At 36.7% G+C, this 22521-nt stretch overlaps 1 protein-coding gene across 4 annotated transcripts; it reads right to left on the reverse strand.

Annotated features, from left to right (window-relative positions):
- Nucleotides 1-634: 634 nt before the first annotated feature.
- ATRX (P-loop containing nucleoside triphosphate hydrolases superfamily protein) lies at nt 635-22521 on the reverse strand. Of its 4 annotated transcripts, none has more exons than XM_086558480.1 (26): nt 22394-22521; nt 22057-22176; nt 21146-21208; nt 20965-21060; nt 20779-20865; nt 19756-19946; nt 19422-19671; nt 18861-18974; nt 16150-16233; nt 15280-15900; nt 13841-14130; nt 13171-13261; nt 12887-13090; nt 12324-12443; nt 11440-11606; nt 8931-9072; nt 8683-8832; nt 8527-8582; nt 8114-8420; nt 7880-8015; nt 7426-7487; nt 6861-7087; nt 5859-6062; nt 5696-5774; nt 5322-5575; nt 635-1383 (listed from the first exon to the last, which is right to left on the reverse strand). In XM_086558480.1, exons 2-26 carry the CDS (start codon nt 22159-22161, stop codon nt 846-848), a joined length of 4638 nt encoding a protein of 1545 aa, XP_086414606.1. In that variant the 5' UTR covers nt 22162-22176; nt 22394-22521; the 3' UTR covers nt 635-845. The 4 variants fall into 4 exon arrangements, with proteins under 4 accessions (XP_086414606.1, XP_086414605.1, XP_086414608.1 ...); XM_086558479.1 differs by having other exon boundaries at nt 20779-20871; XM_086558482.1 differs by lacking the exons at nt 22057-22176; nt 22394-22521 and having other exon boundaries at nt 20965-21053; nt 21146-21284.

Raw genomic sequence — 22521 nt, forward strand, 5'->3', positions numbered from 1 at the left:
TCAAACTGCAATGTTATGGGCAAATATATTTAGTAGAGATATAATCGTTTTCTCCCATGATTAAAAAAACTTTATGCCAAGAATTTTCCATCTACTAAAGTCAAAACGGTGATATACGCCATATTTGTGATAAAAAAAAACAAAGAAAGAGAGACCTAAACGCACATCGTTCTCAACCTACTGATGCGATATATTGTTGCACTTTGTGACAGGCTGATAGCCCCTTCTCCTATCAGAAATTCAGAATGGTGCTGTTAGTCATGGAAGAGATTACTTATGCCCCATGTTCGGAATTAAGATTAGTAGCAATGTCTCGAAACAATGATGGTAATCATATCTTGACTGGTTTTGGGTAATCATTTTTCTACCTAGCTTATATTTAAATACTTACATATCATAATCCGTAACCATTAACTCATCCAAATATCCAATGGTTTGTTTTCATTTTACCTTTTTTTTTATAGCAAGTCTCTCTGCAAGTTTACGGGAATCTTTCTTACCATCATCGTTCTTGAAGTGGCACCACTAATTAAATCTTTTGCTGAAAAACCTAAATAAAAACTATTGAAGTTTGCCTTTGAAGATAGAACTTCTTTTCTGAAAACAAGCAAGCAGACAGACCAGACAGTCAATGTAACTAACAAAATATCACTATATATGGAGGGCGGTTAGCATCCACCACCACGAAAATTATAATTGTTATTGTTCTGTCACTAGGCAGTGAGCAACTACCTAAACAAAAACACTATATAATGCTAAAATGAAAGCTAATTTTAATGGAGCTGGAATTTACATTTACTCTCAAAATAAAACTACATACAACAGTATTAACATACGCCAAGACCTCATCTCGGAGATTTCCCATTTCTGTTGAGGGCCTCCAAGCTGATCACCTGCGCACATTCTCCACAAACAGTGCTGCAACCAGGTTTTGTTCCTTGGCTTCTCAGGGTCAGCTTGTGTGAGAGGTTTGTGCATTTTCGCTGGGCAGAGTTATTCCTTGAGGCGCTTGTAAGTTGGGCTAGTCTACTCTCTGACACAGTATAACCAACATTAGCAACAATTTTCCTCTGCTCCAACGTCGAATTATCATAGGAAACTCTTTGCACCTCCTCCCACTGCATAGTACCCCGGCTACTCTCTGGCACAGTGGAACCAACACTAGCAACAGGTTTCCGCTCCAATGCCGAACCTTCAAAGGTTGTTTCCGGTGTGGCAGTTTTTAATTGAGCCGAATTATCAAAGGAAACTCTTTGCACCTCCTCCCATTGAATAGTACCACGCTTAAAATTTTCCCAGGCCATGTCCTGCTCCTCTTTTGAAAGTTTCTCCTCTTCATTCTCCTGCAAAAGTGTTTCATGCTCATGATAATTTGCAATCCACCTGATACAAGTAAACACATGGTACCAAGGTTACCAAGGTTAGAAGTAAACACAGGCAAATGTAGTATACCAACCAAATAATTCCCAAACTTGAAATACTAACTGCTACAGTATTTAAACTACTGATTGCTTTTAAAACATCCACAACATTCAAAATAGAAGACAACTCACTTATTAACAATAAAACATCGCAAAAGGTCTTGTGTCCTTGATAGTTGTCGCCAGTCATGACCATCACAACCGTAAAAAACTGACTAATCAGGATATTGCTATTTCTGTCTACTCTTTATAGAAGATTTGTGTATGCAAAATTGTGTCGCCATCAACATAGTATGAATAGAACTCGAGAACTTTTGAATAACTATTCATGGGTAAGGGGGAATTGGCTTGCCATTATATGAAAAGTAATCTCTACAGTTACTAAGAGTAATTAAGTCTTCCAAGAAAGGAGAGTATGTGCTATTGCATACTAGAAAATGTGCCGTGCCACTCATCAGCGTGCTATTGCCGATCGAAAGAAATAGCTAGCAGCCATCGCAATGCGAGTTATTAAGTAAAATCCATGGCTCTGTCAAACAGTAGGATAGATCTAGCATAGCAGGTTGTGATGTTTCATTTTTTCCGGATTGTCCAGGGATAGAAGCACTCTACTGTGCATACCGAACATCTATTTTGTGTTTTAATTGCATTTCCTGACTGCTGAGTTTTAATTTTTTTTTTTTAAAAAAAATCTAAAAGAGCATTTAGTTGGGTCCAACCCGCAACCTGAAGAACTTGAAAGCAAGCCGAAACCAATTGGGAGCTGTTCCCATCATGCACCTTTTGGAACAATTAAATTTATATAACCAAATACAGCGTAACTCTTATCTCGAGAAAGATAAACAAACAGCAGCCGTTTACTAGTGGTAGAAATCAATCTGGACCATTTTTTTGTCTTTTGACTAAATGTAATATTGTCCTTTAGTGTCAGAGAAAAAGTGCCTTATTATATAGATTAATATAAAGGTAGGAACTTTCAAAAAAAAAAAGGAGATAGTAGCACATTCATAAATTTAAGAATATGTGAAATAGAAAAACCATGGCATTCCTGGCATTTCCAAATAACATTAATATATTGTTGCGACTTAACTAACGTAACATGCAACAGAACTTTCCATCGTATGAAAATATTACAAAAACCATGACAAAGGTAACAATGAAAGTACTATATATGATCGACTAAAAGTTTATACTAAAATATTAAAAGTTTTTTTTTTTCGATAATGAGAGTTAATCAACAAATTCATATGTTAATGAATTGAAAATAACTTCTGAAGCTCTATCTGGTAACAAAATGATTCTGAGCCCACCCAAATGACTGTGACTATGGTGATCTTCATCGAGAGAAAGAGTTTCGAGATAGCCTGGACAGGGGTTAGAGGTTGAAGTTCAGGATTTAGGAGAAAAGGGTCTGTTACAAAGGAGACAGCGATATGGGTTGCTAACAGACTCCAGTCCTTTGTTGCAAACAAGGACACAGATGATGTTCGTGAAAATTGAAAAAGGATGCACAAGCTATTGTGATCTATGTATCAGATCCAACATAAATGGAAAGTATGTGCAGATTTCAACCAATCCCAGCTCTAATAAAGGTCACATGGTCTACCTATGCGTACCGGAAGTCGAAAATGGCGAGGGATGGAGAAAATTTGCTACATCGGTTAAAGGCTTTGCAGAAGGGACTACAATTCAAAGTAAACAAGGTTTTGGGGCTGTGGATCTGGAGAGGAGGAACACTGAGGAGGAGGGGAGATCAAATGGGAATGGATCGTATCTGCAAGCGTTGATTCATGGAGGGGGTGAGCGAGATAATGAATCAGTAAGGAGTGGGGCAGGTGGAATTGAGAGAGCACGCACCGAAAATCAGGTGGATGAGGAGAAAGGATGAGGTGAGAAAGAACGGATCTTGGTTATTATGCAAGTAAGGTTCGTTAACGACGATCCGTGTTGGGAAAATGTGAAAGAGAAATTCTTGTTTTGCAAAGGTTAAGCGTTGAAGGAGAAAGGAAGGGGGAGTGATCAGGAGAAAAATGTGGTGTTTGGGATGGTGTTTGGGTATCAATGACTCGGAGGACATACTCCATCGAGGTTCTCCATCGAGGTTTTGAATTTGGGAAGCAGGGAGGAAATGGCAGCTGAGAGGGCATCTTCAGAAGGACATGGTGGTCAAGATAGGGTGAACCAAAACACAGTAGCAAATGGCATAGCGTCGGTTGTGGCGGAGACTCCAGATGAAGATTCCTCAAACTTTAATTTGATTATGTCAAATAGGAAGTCAACACCTGTGGTTTCTAGGGAGTTAGGGGATATGGTGGCTGAAAGAGAATCCGATGGTAGGAGTGTGGATGAAGAAGAATTGGTGGTTGAAACATAGTCTGGTCGTAGAGAGAGGGAGGAACAAGACGGGTGTGACTTAAGATTAGAAGGTTCAGGAGTAGTAGATCATATGAAGTGCCTGAATTTGAATTTGAATTGTGCTAAGGGGACAGTTGTCACACAAGAGTGGGGCCTCCTGCATGAGGGAAAGGAATATTTGGAGACACGTGATCAGCAAAGATCTCTGAGTCAAGAGACTAGACATGGTATTGTTAATGGTATAGTTGGGCTTGGGCAAAGCTTTGTGACCCATAGAGTTGGATCTAACTTAACTGTGATGCCATCTTTATCTAGCGGGGAGCATTATTCTCTTAATGGACTCAACCCAGCAGCCCAATTGACTCCACAAGATGTCAATACACGTGGGCTTCTATGTCCAGACCCAATTACTGAATGCATCTTAGACAAATTAGATCATCTTCTCCAAATATCTGCCTTGTAGAGAAAGTGAAAATCTAAACAGTACGAAAGCGTGTACCAACGCAAGAAGATCTACAAAGCTCTTCAAAAACTAGAGAATGAACAACGAGCGATCGAATTTCAAACATCAGCTGTGGCAAATAACAACTACAAAGGAAACTGGGCGTGCAGCCTCCCCGATCCTTAGAGGGGAGTTAACTGTTGGGGGAGGTAGCGTTTTGGGAATGCACGATGCTTCCATTAACGGGGAGGATAGAATGTTTGATGAGGTTGGGGTAGACGTTGCAAGGTCTGTATTGGTTATTGAGGAAGGTGGTGAGGTGGCTATTATAGGAGTGCATGAGACTGAGCCACGAGGTGGTGCTGTTCATGGCGCCACATCACGAAGGGGATGTTGCTGAGCTATGCAGTAGTGGTAGACTGGTAGAGCAGGAGCAGAGGCTGGCTCAAATGACAATAGCATGTTGAATGATCATCCTCTGAGAGTGCAGCATGAAAATCATAAAGAAGATAATATGGGTGGAGTTGCAAAAAGAATATACAATTGCCGAAACACGGGATGATTCTCGCGATTGGATCAAATACATGGTCGTGCCATTAGCAGGCAAATTGGGGATATCATCTGGTTTGGGAAGAACGGGCCTTGAAAAACTCTTTGGGGAAATACATGAAAATAATAGTGAGGAGTGCCGGATTGAGAAAACGATGGGGCTGGGTTTAGACAATTATCAGTCTAACATGGAGGTGGAACATGAAGATGATCATGTAGACTAATAGTATGTGTACGCTAGCGACGACATATTTGCTAGCGATAGGGATGACAATTGGGATTTCTTATCAACATTTGGAATGTAGTTTGTTGGGTGGGGGGCTGGGGGTGGGGGTGGGGGTAGGGGTTGGGGTGGGGGTGTTAACTAAGGAGTTCTTTATAACGGCCATTAGGACTTGGGATGTGTGTGGTCCTCCAGTAGTCCAGTGTACAGCTGGTGTATCATGTAAGTGAGTTTCTCTCTCACATTGTATCCTCTTTACATCCTAATCAATAAATTGTACTTATCAAAAAAGACTAAAAGTTTATATAAAAATTAACTTAACAATATTCACCTTGGATAATGATCGTTAAGCAAGTGTTCCATTAACTTGTCAGAGGAGCAGCTTCCTTGAGAGAATTTCTGTTTCAGTGAACTGGCAGCTTGGTCAGCCACATTCTGATTATTTAGAGGCTGACCCTCCTGGTGTAGTGCATCTGGATTCTCATCATCGCCAAAATCAAAAAGATGCAGCATCTCCTCTTTAGACATAGTCCTGTGTATCTGCTGTTTATCCACAACCCTTGCAGCAAGGCCTTCCTTTGTGACCTGTTCGCATGACTCATCAGTATATTCGGCCACAGAATGCAGTATTACTATTATCTGCTTCAGTTAGAAACTTAATATATTTCAAACTCAGTTCATACACTCTCCAGATTTTGCAAATACCTGACGTTTATATATCTTCTCTTCCATTGTCCCATGTGCCATCAAACGATAAGCAAAAACTGGTTTCCTCTGCCCATACCTACAAGGAAAAGATTTGGAATAAAAAGCACCATCAGAAAAGAAACATTTCAACAGGAAACTTGATATTCAGGTAAATGTATACCTCCAAGCCCTATATATAGCCTGAAGATCGTGAGTTGGATTCCATGAACCATCGACAATTATTACACGATTAGCAGCTGGTAGATTGATGCCCAAAGATCCAGCTCTAGTTGATATCAGTGTGCACTTGACCCTCGCATTTGCGGGATCATTAAATTTCTCCACAAGCTTCTGTCTTTCAGATCCTGCAGTACCTCCATCTAACCTGTTTGGTTCAAGTCAAACAATGCAACTTCAGAAAGAACTGAAATATAGAATTAAGTCAATTAACTGTGTTCACCTGGAGCTTCATAGAGCATGCACAATCTGAAAAGTGTCTGTTGCCTAATTTACTATATTAGGAAAGTTTTTTATACCAGCTGTTGTACTAATTTACTATTTTATACACAACAGTCATTTTTCCATTTAATCCTCATAGTTTTAAGCACAAATTACTCATCACAACATTTTAAAAAGGAAAGTGTTCAAGAACAAACATTCAAGCAGTCGGTGTGTAGTTCAAGTATCATTTACGCCAGGTTCATTGCAAATGAAAACCGAAAATTATAACTATATTCCACCCTGAAAAATCAAGCTATATAATCTTGCACGGAGAATCAGAACAATGGCCATGTTGACAATCTGGACTAAATCGTTACAGGCTCTTTCTTTTAGTCAGCTAGCTACTTATTTGATGGTGGAAACAAGTGTCTAGCACACATGAATAGTCATGTAGCAAGTTTTGTGTTGATTGTGTCATTCCTAGAATAAGCTAACTGTTAAATGTCAAAGAAAAATAAATAAGGTTTGCATTGGCATAAGAATGTAATTAATGGTAGGATTGGTAACATTTTACAGTTTCAGTCACTGCGTATGCAACTAAATGATGGAATCCACACGCCTTTTAAGTTTTTTCATATGGTAGATAACACAAACACAGCAATCAAAAGATAATTAGAGACAGTCGTAAGATTTGTCAATACAATTTTGATATAAATATATAGTTATCTACAAAGTTACGCACCTATACCAGTCCTTATCTTTTTTCCAGCATTTCCCGTTCTTCCCTTGTCGTGGTAATTTCTTAAGATAGTGCTCTATGAGATCAAGAGTTGTTAAACTCTGGCTGAAAACCAATGCCTTATCTCCTTCAGCGGAACTCATAGACAGAATTTGAAGTAGCAAAACCATTTTACCACTGTATTCAACCTCCTTGTAGGTCTCATCCTTTATAAGATTCTTCCACCAGTCCTGGAGTGAAATTATAGTGTAAGAATCAGCAGTAATACGAAACACACCAAGATGTTAAACAGACATACTGAAAAGTAAAAAACAAAGTTGAGGCATTGAAAAATTGATGCTGGACCATGGGAAAAAGGGGGTAGACTTGGCGTAACCACAATATATAGCATAAAGGGTCAAAATATTGTCATTGGCAACTAACTCTCCTTAACAATGAATTATCATCAAAACGAAGGCCAGATAGAAAAAAAAAATAGGTTGCATTACTGCATCAATTTTCGATAGAAACATAAACTAGTGCTAATTTTTCAAGAACAGAAATACAAAATGGCGCTAAGAATGCAAACCTCATGGAGAAACACATTATCGCTTTTTCTATGTGCAAATTCGTTCTTTGTAACCTGCTTCTCTGTAAGGAGGACAGACCGTCAGCAATAACAAATAACATGCACACTAAACTTGTATGAGCACCAATCAAAAGTGTAAAAAATCAAAATCAAAATCAAAACCAATTTGCAGTAGTGGAGGGCCCCTGAGTTCCTATACACTCTGAGATATGGGTTCAAAAGCCTGATGTCAGAGTATATATTCTCAATACACCTTCCACAAGTGCAGCATAGCTTAAGCCAAACACGTGGATTAATTTTATTGGGTCATGTGGAGCATGTGGGCTGCTGGGCCAGGAACGTGGGTAAGTACATCTCAACAGAAATAAATGCCAATAAAAAAAAGTGCTGAAAATTTTACCAAAGAATCATAAATCAATTCATCATTCAAATAACACCCATTAGAAGAAAGTACCTCCATTTTGCATATCACCCTCCAAATTATCATCACTTGAGCTGTCATCAACAAGAAAATTTTCCATGGCATATTCAGGTTTTAGATGATTTTTGTGCTCCTTGGCTAATTGCAAAACGCCAGGATGGTTCCAAATCTACTACCAAAAAGAATTTTCTGTTATAAAAGTTGATAGTAATGCAAGTGAACTGGTTAAGGTAAAAAGAAGTTGGTCGCAGCCAATTTAAGAAATACCTGAGCTAATGCTTGATAACCAGCAAAAAAACACCTTCTCCTCACTATTTTTTCACCAGAAACCTTGATTTTTCTAAAACCATGCTCATCAAGAAATCTATTGTATAACTTCCTTTGCAATGGTGATAGCTTTACAGCAATAACATACACAGTTTTCGGGGGTAAGTCCTTCTTCACAACATTCATGTCCATCCGTTGGACAAACCCCTTTAGTTGTTCATGAAGAATATGTGACCTCTGGTTCATAACTTTGACATCATTTGAAGTGGAATTTGCATGTTGACCATTCTCAATAGGATTCTGGAACCTGGCATATAGATTAGAGTACAATCAGTAAAGAACAGAATTTGCAAAACCATTACAGTATCACTAGAAGTTAATGAAAACTGCATAGGGAAGTGAAAAAATCTTGCCTGTTCCTAAACTCTAGACTACTTCCAAGAAATCCTTCCCTTACAAAATCAACCATCTACAAACACAAAATAACATATGTTAAAGCAAAACAAACAACCAGAACTTCCAATTAGATTATTAAAGTATTGCAAATGTTAAAATATTAAGCCACTTACACAATAATATTCCATCAGATTGTTCTGTAAAGGTGATCCAGTCAAAGCAATCCTTCGCTGGCATCTCACTTGCTTCAACGCTTGAGTGACATCAGCCCTAGTGTTCTTGATCATATGGGCTTCATCACAAACTAATATATCAGGTCCATCCTGATAAAAGGGTCAACATATGAATAAAGGGAATACACTTAAAAACTGCACAGTCCAACAAATAGAATATCAAAGATAATTATACAAAGAACATGCACCTGCAAGGCATAGCAAATCTCTTGCGCCACCTGACTGTCCCTCACATTCTTGCCAAGGGACAAGTTACGGAAAGCTGTGTATCCAATTAAAAACACACCCCCCTTGACTCTCCATTTCTTAAGCAAATCTAACCTTCTCTCCCTGAGAAAATAGAAATATGTTATACATTTGTTCCACTTTCAATTGACACTTGAACAAAGGAGAAAATAATTTAAAAACTCTTAAATAATGTATAACATTGTAAAAGATATTTTTTTTCTGGAAAAGGTAGCATACAATTTTAGTTGATGAAAATAACATGTTATCAGTAAAGAGCAAAATAAAACAAATCCAACAATAGGGTATTATAGGCATCTGCGCCGAAAGTAAGACATCACATTCCCAACTTGGTTGGGACCCCTTACTCATACTCCCTCAGCCCACTCATCCTTTCATCCCACTTCTTTCTTAGTTAGCAAGCCCACTGAAGTAACGCTACACGCCTACATTAAAGTATCATCCCAAACAGTGGCGTCTTTCAATTGATAAACCAGGAAAATGGTAGTGAAGTATCACATTTGGCCTTTAACATACCTTCTAACAAGGACCACATATTTACTTTTTCCTTTCTTGATAGTTACAACTTTATTATCATATACCCCTAAAATTTTCACTTAAACTGGTGAAGGTGGGATTTAATCCCAAAATTTTGGCATAACCTCCTAAGCATTGATTCGTAAGGAACTTGAAACCTTAAAAGAGTTCCAACACAAGGAATTCCAAGGGGAACAAAGAACTCAACCAAAGAAACTTCAAAATTGCATTGACCTCTTTAACCCAGAAAACTGAAGAAGACAGTATAACTTCTGCCTATCTTATGTAAGTCTGCTAAAGGTAAAAATTGAAATAGGAATTGCATCCCACACTTTTTATGCTCTACAGCTTACGGTGAATGACGAACTTGGGATTATTCACTGGAAGGAAAGAACTACAAAGACAAATCATATGTGGGCTAATGGGTGCAAAGTGTCAACCTAACAGCTGTCATAAACACCCTCTGTTTTTTAACACTCCAATCACAAAGGAAATCTTTATAATGTAGGATTAATTTTTTGTTAATATTCAATTATCACAACCAAATTTTTTATCTCACCAGATAGCCTTTAGTGAAAAACTAATAAAAGAATTGCTTGGAGAAACACAAGTCAAACAAAGATACAAAATTGGTGTGCATCTTTAAGGAAGGAAACTCAGTTGTGGATTCTTTGGCAAGGCTTGCAACCTAAGTTACACCGACATGGATACGAAGTGTTTGATAAGATGAAATAACAAAAACTGAGGTATAGTACATACAATGAGTCCGACACAGACACGTGGATACGTATCCAAAACGGATTAGTTTTGCAATATGGCATGTCCATGTAACGTAGCTTGCAACTAACTCGAAAAAGAAAAGAAAGCAAAAAAAATCGATGGTGCTCCCCAGCTTCCTAATAGTGCAAAAGCCAAAAGGTAATATTTGCTTTGACAGAATTGGCCTACGTAGTTTTTGCTCTGTTAGCCTATTAATTGACCTCAGGAAAAGAGATAATTGGCCTACACTGGATTGTAGAAGGCAGGCATCCCAGGACAAGTTTCATCTGTAACCGATTAACCATATTCTGATTCTTACAAAAACACATCTAACTCATTTGGGATAATTGATTTTTGCTATTCAACACACTAACCCTATTCAATTACCGACACGGATAATTGATTTTTTTTTCTTAGTCTTTTAGGGTATTGATGCATGAGCATTGATGAAATCACATTGTATCAAGATGGCTGCCTCTTATTTCTTAATTGGTTATTAGTTAAGAATTAGTAACTAGTTTCTATTTCATTAGTCTTTATTGGTTTTAGTAATAGGATATTTAGTAGTTTCTATTTTGGTTTCCAATTAGAATTAGGAACATGGTTTATTACATAAAGGCATCTAGGCCTTCATTGTTAGATAGTTATTATTGATTATTAATTCTTTGAGAATTGTTCTTCATGTTTGAAGGTTTAAACCCTAGTTTTAGGTGTTTGTTTCATTAAATATTATTGATGTCCATCCATTGTTTAAGCTTCCGCCAACAAGATACATCAGGTATAGAAGCAACCCTAGATTGAATATGTGCAACATGTCTGTGTGTTCGACACAAATTTTTATAAGAATATGAAGTGTCCATGTTACTTGGGAATATTTATACTATACGGCAAGGCTTTCAACATCCCATGTGGAACTAAATTAAACATCACATGCGTAAACACAACGAGCTGGACCTAGCAGTATATCTGACATAGTGACATTTCTTACCCCTGGTGGGGTCTGACATGAATCTGATGTTAATATTCCATAATTCTTACATATGTGTTACCCTTCAAAAAGATGAATTCTAATAATTTAAAAGTAACACATGAACAATGTAACACATAATTAGGCAAGAGAAAAATAGCACAAGAAAAAAGACAAGGAAATAATTGTAGGGGAAACCATGACCAAACCTTGAGACATCCTCCAGCATATAAACACGAAGAGCCTTCAATTCCATTGGTCTCCATTTTGTAAACTCGTGTCTCCAATTGTGCAGCACATTTACAGGTGTAACGATAAGTGCAGATTTTAGTCCTAAATCTACACATCTCATTGCAGTGTAGAGGAAAGCAATGACCTACATAAAAATAGAGATACAAAGTTGGCACCCAGCTTCTTGGAAAGAGAACAGGCAATGCATGTTTACTTATAATTACATACTTATACATAAAAAATAAAGTATAACAAGATGTTTACCAGCATAATGCATACCCCTTCCCATATTGCAAAAACAAGACTTCACTTAAACGATTTTAATATCCTTCAAATTCCATTTGTTCTCTAATCAGAGCTGCAGGTCTAATTTATATTTCTTTTCAGACTTGACCTACAATAAAGGCTATAGGAAGTCCATTTAAATTAATACATCCAAGTCAACCATGGACAACATCACTAGAAGCACCCATAGTCGAGAGAGGAACTGTACAAAGAATGTCGTAAGAAATTACCAGTCTGCCTATATAATCACATATCGCATTGTCACCGTCATTTTAAGAAAGGAGTCCAGTTCTCACAACATGGCAGCAAGATGCACAAGGACATATTAGCAATTAGCTACATTTCTTTTATTTTATATTGACAGTTTTTCTGATTGACACCCAACATAACATAATAAATACAAATTAGAAATAAAAAATTTAAAGAGCAAAAGGGAAATCCTGAAAACACATAACTGTCGCTAAAATACAAAAATAACATTTTGATTTCCAATGTTTTTCATAAATTATAAATTCCACTACATCAGGCTGATACATAACTGCACTTCAGTAATCACATTAAAAGAGAAAGTGGGTACCTGAAAAGTCTTACCAAGCCCCATGGTGTGAGCAAGAATGCAACCAAGGCCTCTGTCCCCAGACTTCACCTTTCTAACACACTGTATGATATTTTCCCACATGAACCGTATACCAGCAATCTGCAGTGACATGTAACAAAGTATATCTATCAGCCTCCAGAAACTATCATATGATACTACAACACAGGCACTATAATGTATACGACTAATTGAATTCATTAAATCAAAAAATCTTATTGGGACCATTAAATGATAGAATCAGTTTAGGCAGATGAGGATAAAAAAAGTTAGATGATGCTTGCAAGCGGGTCATAGATGTATAAAAATGTCTGGATTACTCTAACCCAACGTTTCCCATGGGCAGCCATGTTGGGTACATAATCATTTTCTCAATATGCTTATTATAATGCCATGTCATTCAAGACGTGACGGACCACGTTGAAATGCTGGATACAAATAAGCCGGCCCCTTGGCCAAGGTAAATTATTCATATGTAAAGACCATTATTCATTAATGTGAAGATTAACCCAATGGACACTCGGACATAAAATAGATAGATCAACCTGATGAGGTTTCAACTTGGCTGAGATACTGGGGGGAATGCTCACTGCTTCTTCATCTTTCTCCCTCACAACATTTACTATATAACCTTTTGTTGCATCACCCTCCACTTCCATACTGGCTCCTTCTGGGACACTCCCACTACAACTTGCAGACACTATAGTCCTTGAATTGGCATGCAATGACTTGAGATGCTCTTGACGAGCCTAGAAGAAGAAGAATCAATTTAATAAATCTCTGATCCATAAGAAACACATACTGCCATAAATAGGGAGAGGAGGGAAACCTTTTCGAGAGCAATTTTTTCTTTGGTTTCTTCTCCAAGTTCAGCATCATCAATGATCCTCCTAATTTTCCTTTTCCCTCTTTCCTTAGCGCTAAAACAAGAGAAGAGAAATATGAGATGTAAATTCATGTCAGACTTTTGAAACTGTTAAAACAAAAGAGTCCAATTATCAAAATATATAATTATTCAAGGCTTTAAGCCTAAAAAATATCGGACAGTAACCAAAATTTCAATTGCTAGTGCATCTTAGGTAATAAAAAAATGTTTTCTATTTTTCCTTGTTTTTTTTTTTCTGCTTTAGTACCCTGCAAATTATTTCATTTACGACAATGTTGACAATAGGTGAATGGTGTAACCAAAGATGATTGCATACAAAAGCACAACCAAGAGCTCCAGAAGCTATGATATCACAGTAATGTATGGGTGTGCCCCAAGTAACTTGCATTACAATTATCCTTGAAATCCTTATTGGTATCACTCTATAGGCATTTGCATTGATATAAGACATCATTGGAAACATTACTACTTATTTTCCCAATAAAACGAATTTTATCCCACCGATGAAACATAAACAAAAAAAATCTATTGGAATACGACATATATTATATACGTGCAATACATATTTCTAAATAACATTATTCATGGACTTGGTCTACCAAAAGCAACGTACCGGGCCCGAAAACGGATGTCATCACCTGAAAGCTCAGAATCACTATCAGAGCTAGACATGGAATGACCTTTAGCTGCAAGAGCTTTCTCACATTCTACAGTTAACTTATCCAAGAGAGTTGGAGAACAGCAAAAGCAGTGCCACAGAGAAGCTTGAAATTCTGCCAAGCATGCTTCACCAAAATTACACTTTACACACGTTGAACAGAAAAGCATTTTACATGCTTTACAAGTTATGAGGTCAGTGCTCTTTCCACACCATCCACAATAACACTCTGAGCAATCTGGATCCTGCAAGGATATCAAAGAAACTCAGACAAGTGAATCCAGAGATTTAACTTACACCAAAGGACTTTCTTTTACTGATAAGTAACCAATGATTCATTTGAAAGGAAGACAGAAGCACGTAGAAACAACATAAAAAATAAGCAAGTCCCAAATACATGGACCAATCAAGGATAATTTCTATGAACAAAATGAAAACCAGAATATGTGTATTTAGTTACACATTGTTCCCCTCATGCAATATATAAAAGTTTTGCAGACTTCACACTTAACATGTATCAACACTCCTCGAATTCATTAGGAGAGAATCTTTTTTCAATAAGCAGTTAAGATGTCAATAAATAATTCATTATTCACCAAATTGCTGACTGTATTACTGCACCCTGGTTTTCTCAAATGCTTAAATCCATATTCTATTGTGTGGACATAAGATTTCCAAGATATAGAGAAATACTGACTTAACAATCAATGTCGTTCTAAGACTTCTTGCGGCAGTCGGGTCACCCATATCAGTGGTTTGAAATAATGGTTAAATAATAATGGAATAAGAAATTGAAAGATTAATCAATCTATTCTGTGTGAGTTAAGCAATTGCTGTCCTGACATTCAATTGTCTAAAGCTATAATAATAATAATAATAATAATAATAATAATAATAATAATAATAAAAACACCCTTCAAATGATTCAAATTCAGTGATATCATCTAATGCCACCACAAGTTTATTTTCTCTATGGTTTACCTAATGTTCCTGTAGAAAGCTCAAGTGCTAAGCATACAAAGCCCTTACTAAAGTGATGTGTGATCTAAGCTGCACATACCATTTGCAATCTGAATTTCCCTCTTTACCCAATGGGACAGCTATAATACTTGTAGAAACATTCATTCCTAATTCAACACTTCTAACCATCTTATTATACTCCATTTGCTAACCAAGTTTACAAGCTCTATAATATGCTCAGACCAGCATATCAAGCATAGTCAATCTTATTGGTGTTTCATGAAATTTATCATTCAATTTTTTTCAAAACAAAAAAACAAGATACAATAGAATATAACTTTCAAAAGGAAGTAAGAGATATATAGACAGAGACTTATCATGTTTAATTAAACTAAGACACAAGCCAATAAAGTGGAAACTACTACCACGCGCACCTTTTCTTGCATCTTCTTTTTTACTACAAAATAGCAATTTCCACAAACAATAACTTTCAGTATTGGATGTTGGCGCACTTCACAGGCTGCAACAACTTTAGCACAGGCAGTGCACTGAAAATTTTCAGACGTCACATGTTGATTTTGACAAGGAACAGAAATGGCATTTGCTTGGTCAACTTTCTCCTTAGCTTGCAACTCAGACTGCAAATCCATCTCTGTGTCACATATACGAGATGTAGATTTATCATCATCCACCTGCATTTCATCATCACTGTCTATAATAACAGTCCGACTCCTTTTGCTATCCATCTCAAAATGCTCACTATCATGTGAACGTTTCTCCCCTCTAAGTTCGATCAACTCACATGCAGTGGATTCATCAATCACATTCAAATTCCCATTATTCAATAGCCTTTCCTCGTCAATTTCATGAGAACTAAGCACCCCTGCTTTCACATTTTGAGAAGCACCATCATCATTAGTATCCCGTACCCCTTCAATGGTCTTGCAACTTTTATCACAGGAAGCAGGTTGAGAATCCTCGTTCGAAGGAAAAGAATCCTTTGTGGAGTTCTCCTGGACTTGATCAACTAGGTCAACTTCTTGTTGAGTGCACTCCTAAATCAATTAAAACGTCACATTAAGGAAATAAGAAAACATGTACGATCACATTATCTATGTAGTGGACAGATAAGTGGGCATCAACAATATCTTTGCAGCTGTCCACATTCTCATCCACAGCACCCACTAGGAAGAAAAAGTTAGCTGTATCACTATCCTCTCCCCAAACTATATTCTTCAATGTCACTGCGGAAGGAACACAGATACACACACACACAGATTTAAAAGCAGAAATATAAACTCCACCTGTTTACATCTGATTCTCTGTCTTCTTCGTTTCAAACTAAGTTGAAACTTCAGGGTATTATTTGCATCATCTTCTTCTTTGACCTGACAAAAAAGGCTATTATTAACAAATGGAACAGTAGGAGGCCCAATCCCTTGCTATTTAACATTTAAAAGAGCTCAAAAATGAGCAAAATAAAAATAGTCTATTTAGGGAACAGGGCCCTCGTGTTACAGGAGGATACTTAGGCAATTTTCTTGTACAAAGCTATACATTCATATACATATATATTATAAACTGAAAAATGCACAGTATCGTCTGTGGTACAATGCAGTACAGTTTAACATACAATACCAGCAACATCTTGACATCACCTATTTGGAATCATTACAAAACTCCAGTAGCATTACTCCATTCAATAAAATGAAGAACACAAATATATGCATACCTACTCCTCAGTGTGGTGCAGTACAGTATCCCCATACTGGCATGGCCGAGAATATCCTGAGATATCCCAAATTATCGTCCGTATATCAGAAAATCGGACAACTGAAATTGGTATTTCCAATACGTAACCACATATTTTAATCACCCATTTTTCCCAACTTTTTCTTAATCTGAAAAATACCAGTCCGATATATTTTGATACACAAGCCATATACATCGGAAATCAAGAATCTGATGTATCAGACCTATAAAGATTTTGGGCCTTCCATAAGAGAAGGCGTGCTATTTCACTCTTTTTTCTTTTTTTAATAGAGAAAATGGGAAGTAAAGGTATTCATCGATCTAATTAAAAAATACAACAACAAGAATTCATATGGATGATCAACAAGCAGACAATTCTCCAAGCACACCGGCCCCTCAAGTACAAGGAAATTACTAAAAGGGTATTCTTTTTCTATTTTGTTTTCTTTTAGGTTAATACAAGTAGAGTTTTAACATTACTTATAGAGGTTGCTGGTTATAATGGCTTCATTTTAAGAAAAATAAAATAAAATAAATAAACACAGCACTTTAAAAGTTTTTGTTGTTTGTGACAAATTATAATGTCAAGCAATAAAATGTGATATTACAGGTTTTTTCTGAAGGACAAAATCTACTTAAATTAATGATGAAGAAATATACATTTCAACAGTAAGAGAGAGAGGTGACATAGTGGAATTTACTAGAATATTCTAAATTATTCATCATTCTAATCTCTTCATTTTATTTATCCTTCCATGTTTGCAGTCATTGATTAGGGGGGGGGAGGAAAAAAAACGAAGAAAACACACACATTGCAGAGCCTAGGAACCACCGCCATGACGGAACCAAGTTGTGGCCATCAAATCCACCATACCCACCAAGCGACCACCCTCTTCCTCTCATCCTTTCATCATTGAAGATTTTTCCATCAATAGTCAAAGACATAGCTAACTGAATACAACATAGTAAGCTTCATTCATTTCCTCATGCGATGGATCTCCAATTAATGTGTGGATATTGTTTCCTATCATCATCATCATCATCCAAACAAAACAGAAGTGGTTCTGAGTGGTGGTTCAGACTAAATCTGAGAAAGCTAAGTGATGGTTCAGGTTTAATCTACTGCTCGAGATCAGTCTTTCAGTAGGAGACAAATCATTAACTAAGAAATGGCATAAAAATAGGAAAGTGTCTATCCAACAACTCCTTTTAAGCTGCGGCTCTAATTTTCAGCTCTGTGAGTTAAAACCATAACACATATCTTATATTATCTTTCTTCTCTACCCAGTAAGGATCTTAGAATGAAACATAAATGTGGGAGATCTTTTTGGGGTTTTAGCCCTGTTGATCTAAATTTTTGGCTCACACAATAGCATACACGAGGAGTCGAGGAGTGGTAACTCGTATATGAAAGAACATGTCCAAAAAGTCGTTGATCATGCATACTTTTACGTACTTCATCTAAACTTTTTTTAATTGAGATTGACGTATACTCATGGAGTCAGAGTACGCAATTTTTACGTGTTTAATTGCCAGAAGCACTATGTATTATGGAGTCATACTTTCATACTATAGCTTTAACTCACTTAGTCATGTTTAAGATAAATACTGATGAATCAACCATCTGTGATCAAAGCATTCCACACAAAATATCATATAACAATCTAATATCCTAGTCTATATATACGGGTTTTTTTATTTAAGTTTTTTGGACTTTTTATGTTTTGTTTAATTGGGCCTTCAGTGGACGCTTTTAACTTTTTTATAAGAAAATGCCTTTGGCAGTCGTTTTTGCTTATGCGATGTCCAAGTGCTGGCACACCAAATGGGAGGTTTTTAAGGTAGGTGAGGCGGTGCAGTTGACGAAAGTGCGACTTTAACTCCTAGGCAACGCCGCAACATAGAATTTAAGTGAAGCAACACATGCTTATGAATGAGAGCTCTGGATCTCTTGTTCTTTATACTGGCATTTTACATATTGAGTAGGTTTCTTCCAAATTATGTTGTTCTTCAATGTCTCCTACTTTTCTTAAACTGTAAAGAAAATTCGATGGAGTGATGAGGGCACGACCGCACGACACTAGGCACCGTGACAAAGTCATGGGCAATTTCTACTAAAATAACATGTTAACTAAGCTTATAGTAATGGTCTTAAGGATACTGGATTACCGTGGCTCACACCTTGAAATGGCGAATTCATATGATGCAACTATGTTCTAAGACTACCAATACAAGAAGGAGCTATGGCATTACATTTGCATACCTTGCGAAAAAGTTTCTTTTGTTCCTCAGATAGATCTATTTCCTTCTCATTCGCAATTGCATCCGCATAAAACGGATCACTACAGTTCTCCTCAATGTCATCTATCTCCTCAACCTGAGAGCAAACAAAATTTCAGATACAAATACTAAAAATGAAAAATTTCTTACAGTGTTGCTAACTGGAATTTGTCCAAACAAAAGCAAAAATAGAAACAAATAAAATGCTTTCTTGACCATACATTTTCTGCATAAATCATAAAAAGTTACTTGATGTGACAATAAAAGCAAACATATAGGTTGGGTGTTATATTTAAAAGAGCATTGTGCCTGCGCTTGCAGTGTGACCCTCTCCACTATACACTACTTGGTTAGAAAAAGTATATCTGCTATACTGAGCCATACAGTAATCGTAATAGTAACAATAGCAATAGCAATACTGACAATATCATTAAACTTCCAATGGGATGGAAATTGCTCAAAAGGAAAGTAACATAAAATGTCTGCCCTGCATATCCATAACAACAAGGACAACTAAAAAATGATGAATGAATGAACACTTCACCTCATCAACTCCAGGAAACTTAAGCCCCATGTCTGCAGCTTGCTGCGGAGTACTGGCCAAGTAAACAGATGCCCAGTGTTTTCCGCCAAAGGAAGTGTCATCCTTAGACGAACAATTAGAACGAATAATTTCATTGAAAGAGCTCCAATCCTTATCTGGGTTTTCTGCTACAAACTCTTTGGCATTTCCCTCAGAAAGTTTTCTACCCAGAAATCCACTAGCACCTTCCTCAACCAATCTGCCCTGTTTTCTGGTCCCCAATTGTAGAGAAATTTAGGAGTACAATCTTAATGGCTGCAAATTTCTATACACATATCCGAAAGACAGAGAGTACCTCCTAACAGGCCGTTGTGAATCCAGATACTTTTCAGCATCTGCAACTGACTTAGTAACTTCACTAGTTACTTCAGATCCTATCCAGTGTGTCCTTTTCTTCCAAGCCTCGGTAGAACAACCATTTGGAATCTGACTTTCTATCCACTTAAAAAGACTTGGTAAATCAACACCAGTCCCATCTAATTGTTCCTGTACATAAAACATTCAAGAAAATGACCAAGAGTTAAGTTGAGATATAGTTTCCTTTTACTCCTATACAACAGGTACAAAAATATTAAGTGTAAAAATTATCCCAAAAAAAAAACTCTAAAATTAAAGTATGTAAGCCAAGTCCAGCACCTTGTACTTCTTAGCAAATTTACAAAATAGCATACATTTCTATGCATGCACAGGTCCAGGAAAGTTGGTATAAGGGCTTGCATTGTGCCTGCGGGAATATTTGTCAACAAGGCTACCACTTTCTTGTGTTGTAGCTTCGGAGAACATCACTATGTAAAAACCGACGTGGATCAAACACTACAAAATTTCAAACTCCACAAACCTAGTACACATTATAGAGTGCCTACTTCACCCGCTATGTCCCACTCTTTGGAGTTTGGACTCAAAATTAATTCCTTTTCCAGAATCTGGTAATTACTGACGTCTCATTTTAAAAGGTCTATAGAGCTTTTCCTAAATACCAACTTTTTAAAAACGCAATTAGTAGATAAATAGATATGACGTTTTGAAATTTGGTATATAATTAAGTGAAACACCTTTTTCCACCACATGCGCAATCTCTCCATACTGCTTTTTTTGCTACTTTTGACCTTAACATGATTTTTTTAAACCTGACCTGGCATAAACTTATCACATTTACAAACTATGTTGTACCAATGCAGTAAGAAGTCTGGCATGTCACAGTTAATTTTAAGATTCATACTGTATCAAAAATCAACTGAAGACACGAGTAAATGTTCAAGTGTTAAAACACCCTATCAAGAACCAAAATTTGTAAATAAAACTGAAGAAAGAAACAAACCACCAAGTGAGCACTCTCAGTCTCCAACTCATCTAGCGTTGTCTCCCAGTTTTCGACGAAATTTCTCATTTCAGTAGTAACAGCCAACTCCAACTAAACAAAAATACTGTCTCATGTCAATACATGCTAATACAGTAATACATAAAAAATGAACCCAGGGATGAAGAAACAAAAAGAGAAACTCACCTCCTCCCCATGAAGATTTTCAGCTAATTCTGCTCTTACATCAATTTCAACTTGTGTGAGTGACTCCTTCTCCAGTGATTCTTGCGCCTCTGCTGCCTAATAATTAGAATGAGCAAAAAGGGGAGAATGCATATAATTGACACAAGAGACAAAGATTAATTCGGATGAAAAAGATACATACCTTACTCTCGACTTCCAAAAGCTCTGCAATTAGATCTTCTATTTCCGAGTCAGTGAGAGGTACCTGAACAACCCCAAAAACGACAATGTAAACAAGAAATTCATAACATGCAAAACTTGAGTAAACAAGAAATCCTCGTATCAACAGTTAAAAAGAGCACCTAAAAAGGGAAAAAAGGGCCCAATAACAGATGGTTGTTAAAAAGATAAGAGAAATAAAGGGAACCCATCACATTTTATTCAACTGACCCTCTGCAGAGAAGCTCACATCTGAACTGAGCAAAAAAAAAAAAAAAACATGCATATGATAAACAGCCTAGGTAGACCAGGATGGTAACCACTAAGGCCACTTGTGGCAAAAAGCCACTTGGAAACATCTTAGAGGTCTCCAGAGGACTTATGTCTATCACAAGCACTAAAAGCACCTAAAATGATCCACATGGCCAATCTTCCTTTAATGAGCAACCACTAACAAGAGGCTAGGATCTCTAAACATGCCCGTACATAATTTGTACTAGTGTATAATAATAACCTATTACAGCCTTACTGCTATAATATTGCAATTGTTTTGATGAATTTATTACCAAACAAAAACTTCCTTAATAGGCCCAACACAAAATAAACATGGGCAATAGAAAACAAGGTGAATTAAAAGAGAGTGAATAAAACTATCCATGCAAGTACAGTTTATATTGGACCGCGTTAAGGTATTTGCCTGCAAATGGCAAGAGTGTCCAGTGTCTTTAAACTGCCCATGGAAATAGACTTTCCAGTATTGGAAAGGTACTCTTTTTTATTTTTTGCAAAAGTGAAATTTCAAGTTAATTAGAATGATATAACCGGTAAACAGAAAAACATATTGATTTACACAAGACCAAGAGAAAAATTAACAAAAACACTAAGAATACTTGCCTCGAGATGCAATTCACCCTCCGATGGATCATCATCAATGAAAGAATCACCAGAAACACTTTCTTCATCTTCCATTTCATCTTGGTCTTCATCAATCTTAGTCATACTCAATTTTTCAACCTAGTCATCGGGAAACAAATCAGCATATTCTAAATTTTACGAATTCAACACAATAACATCAATAACCATTCGATCAAAAATAACTTTTGAATGTGTCACATGCTGAGTATTAGCTATAAACAGATAAATGAAAATATTTCTAGCGAATCAATTAGAGAATGAAAAGAAGAATGATACATAACAGAATAATAAAGAGGATAAGAAGAAGGATAATTACTTGTGATAGAAGGCACGAGAGAAAGTTAGGGTTTTGAAAAAATGAAAGTGAGAGGGAGAAATTTTTTGGAGAGACAAAATTGTGAAAATGAAAATCTGAAAATCTATATATATGGATCACCGGCCCAG

This window comes from Coptis chinensis, chromosome 4, assembly GCF_015680905.1.
Source record: "Coptis chinensis isolate HL-2020 chromosome 4, ASM1568090v1, whole genome shotgun sequence".
In the NCBI taxonomy this organism is placed as follows: Eukaryota; Viridiplantae; Streptophyta; class Magnoliopsida; order Ranunculales; family Ranunculaceae; genus Coptis; species Coptis chinensis.

Bases quoted from the DNA above. Each gene is read 5' to 3' on its own strand.
- ATRX (XM_086558479.1), bottom strand. From the start codon at position 22,161: ATGACTAAGATTGATGAAGACCAAGATGAAATGGAAGATGAAGAAAGT. The intron at 19,947-20,778 runs GTTTGTTTCTTT...TTTTATGTACAG, and splicing joins CTGAGAGTGCTCACTTGGTG to GAACAATTAGATGGGACTGG. The intron at 16,234-18,860 runs GTATGCAAATGT...CTTTTTTGTCAG, and splicing joins AAAAGAAACTTTTTCGCAAG to GTCAAAGAAGAAGATGATGC.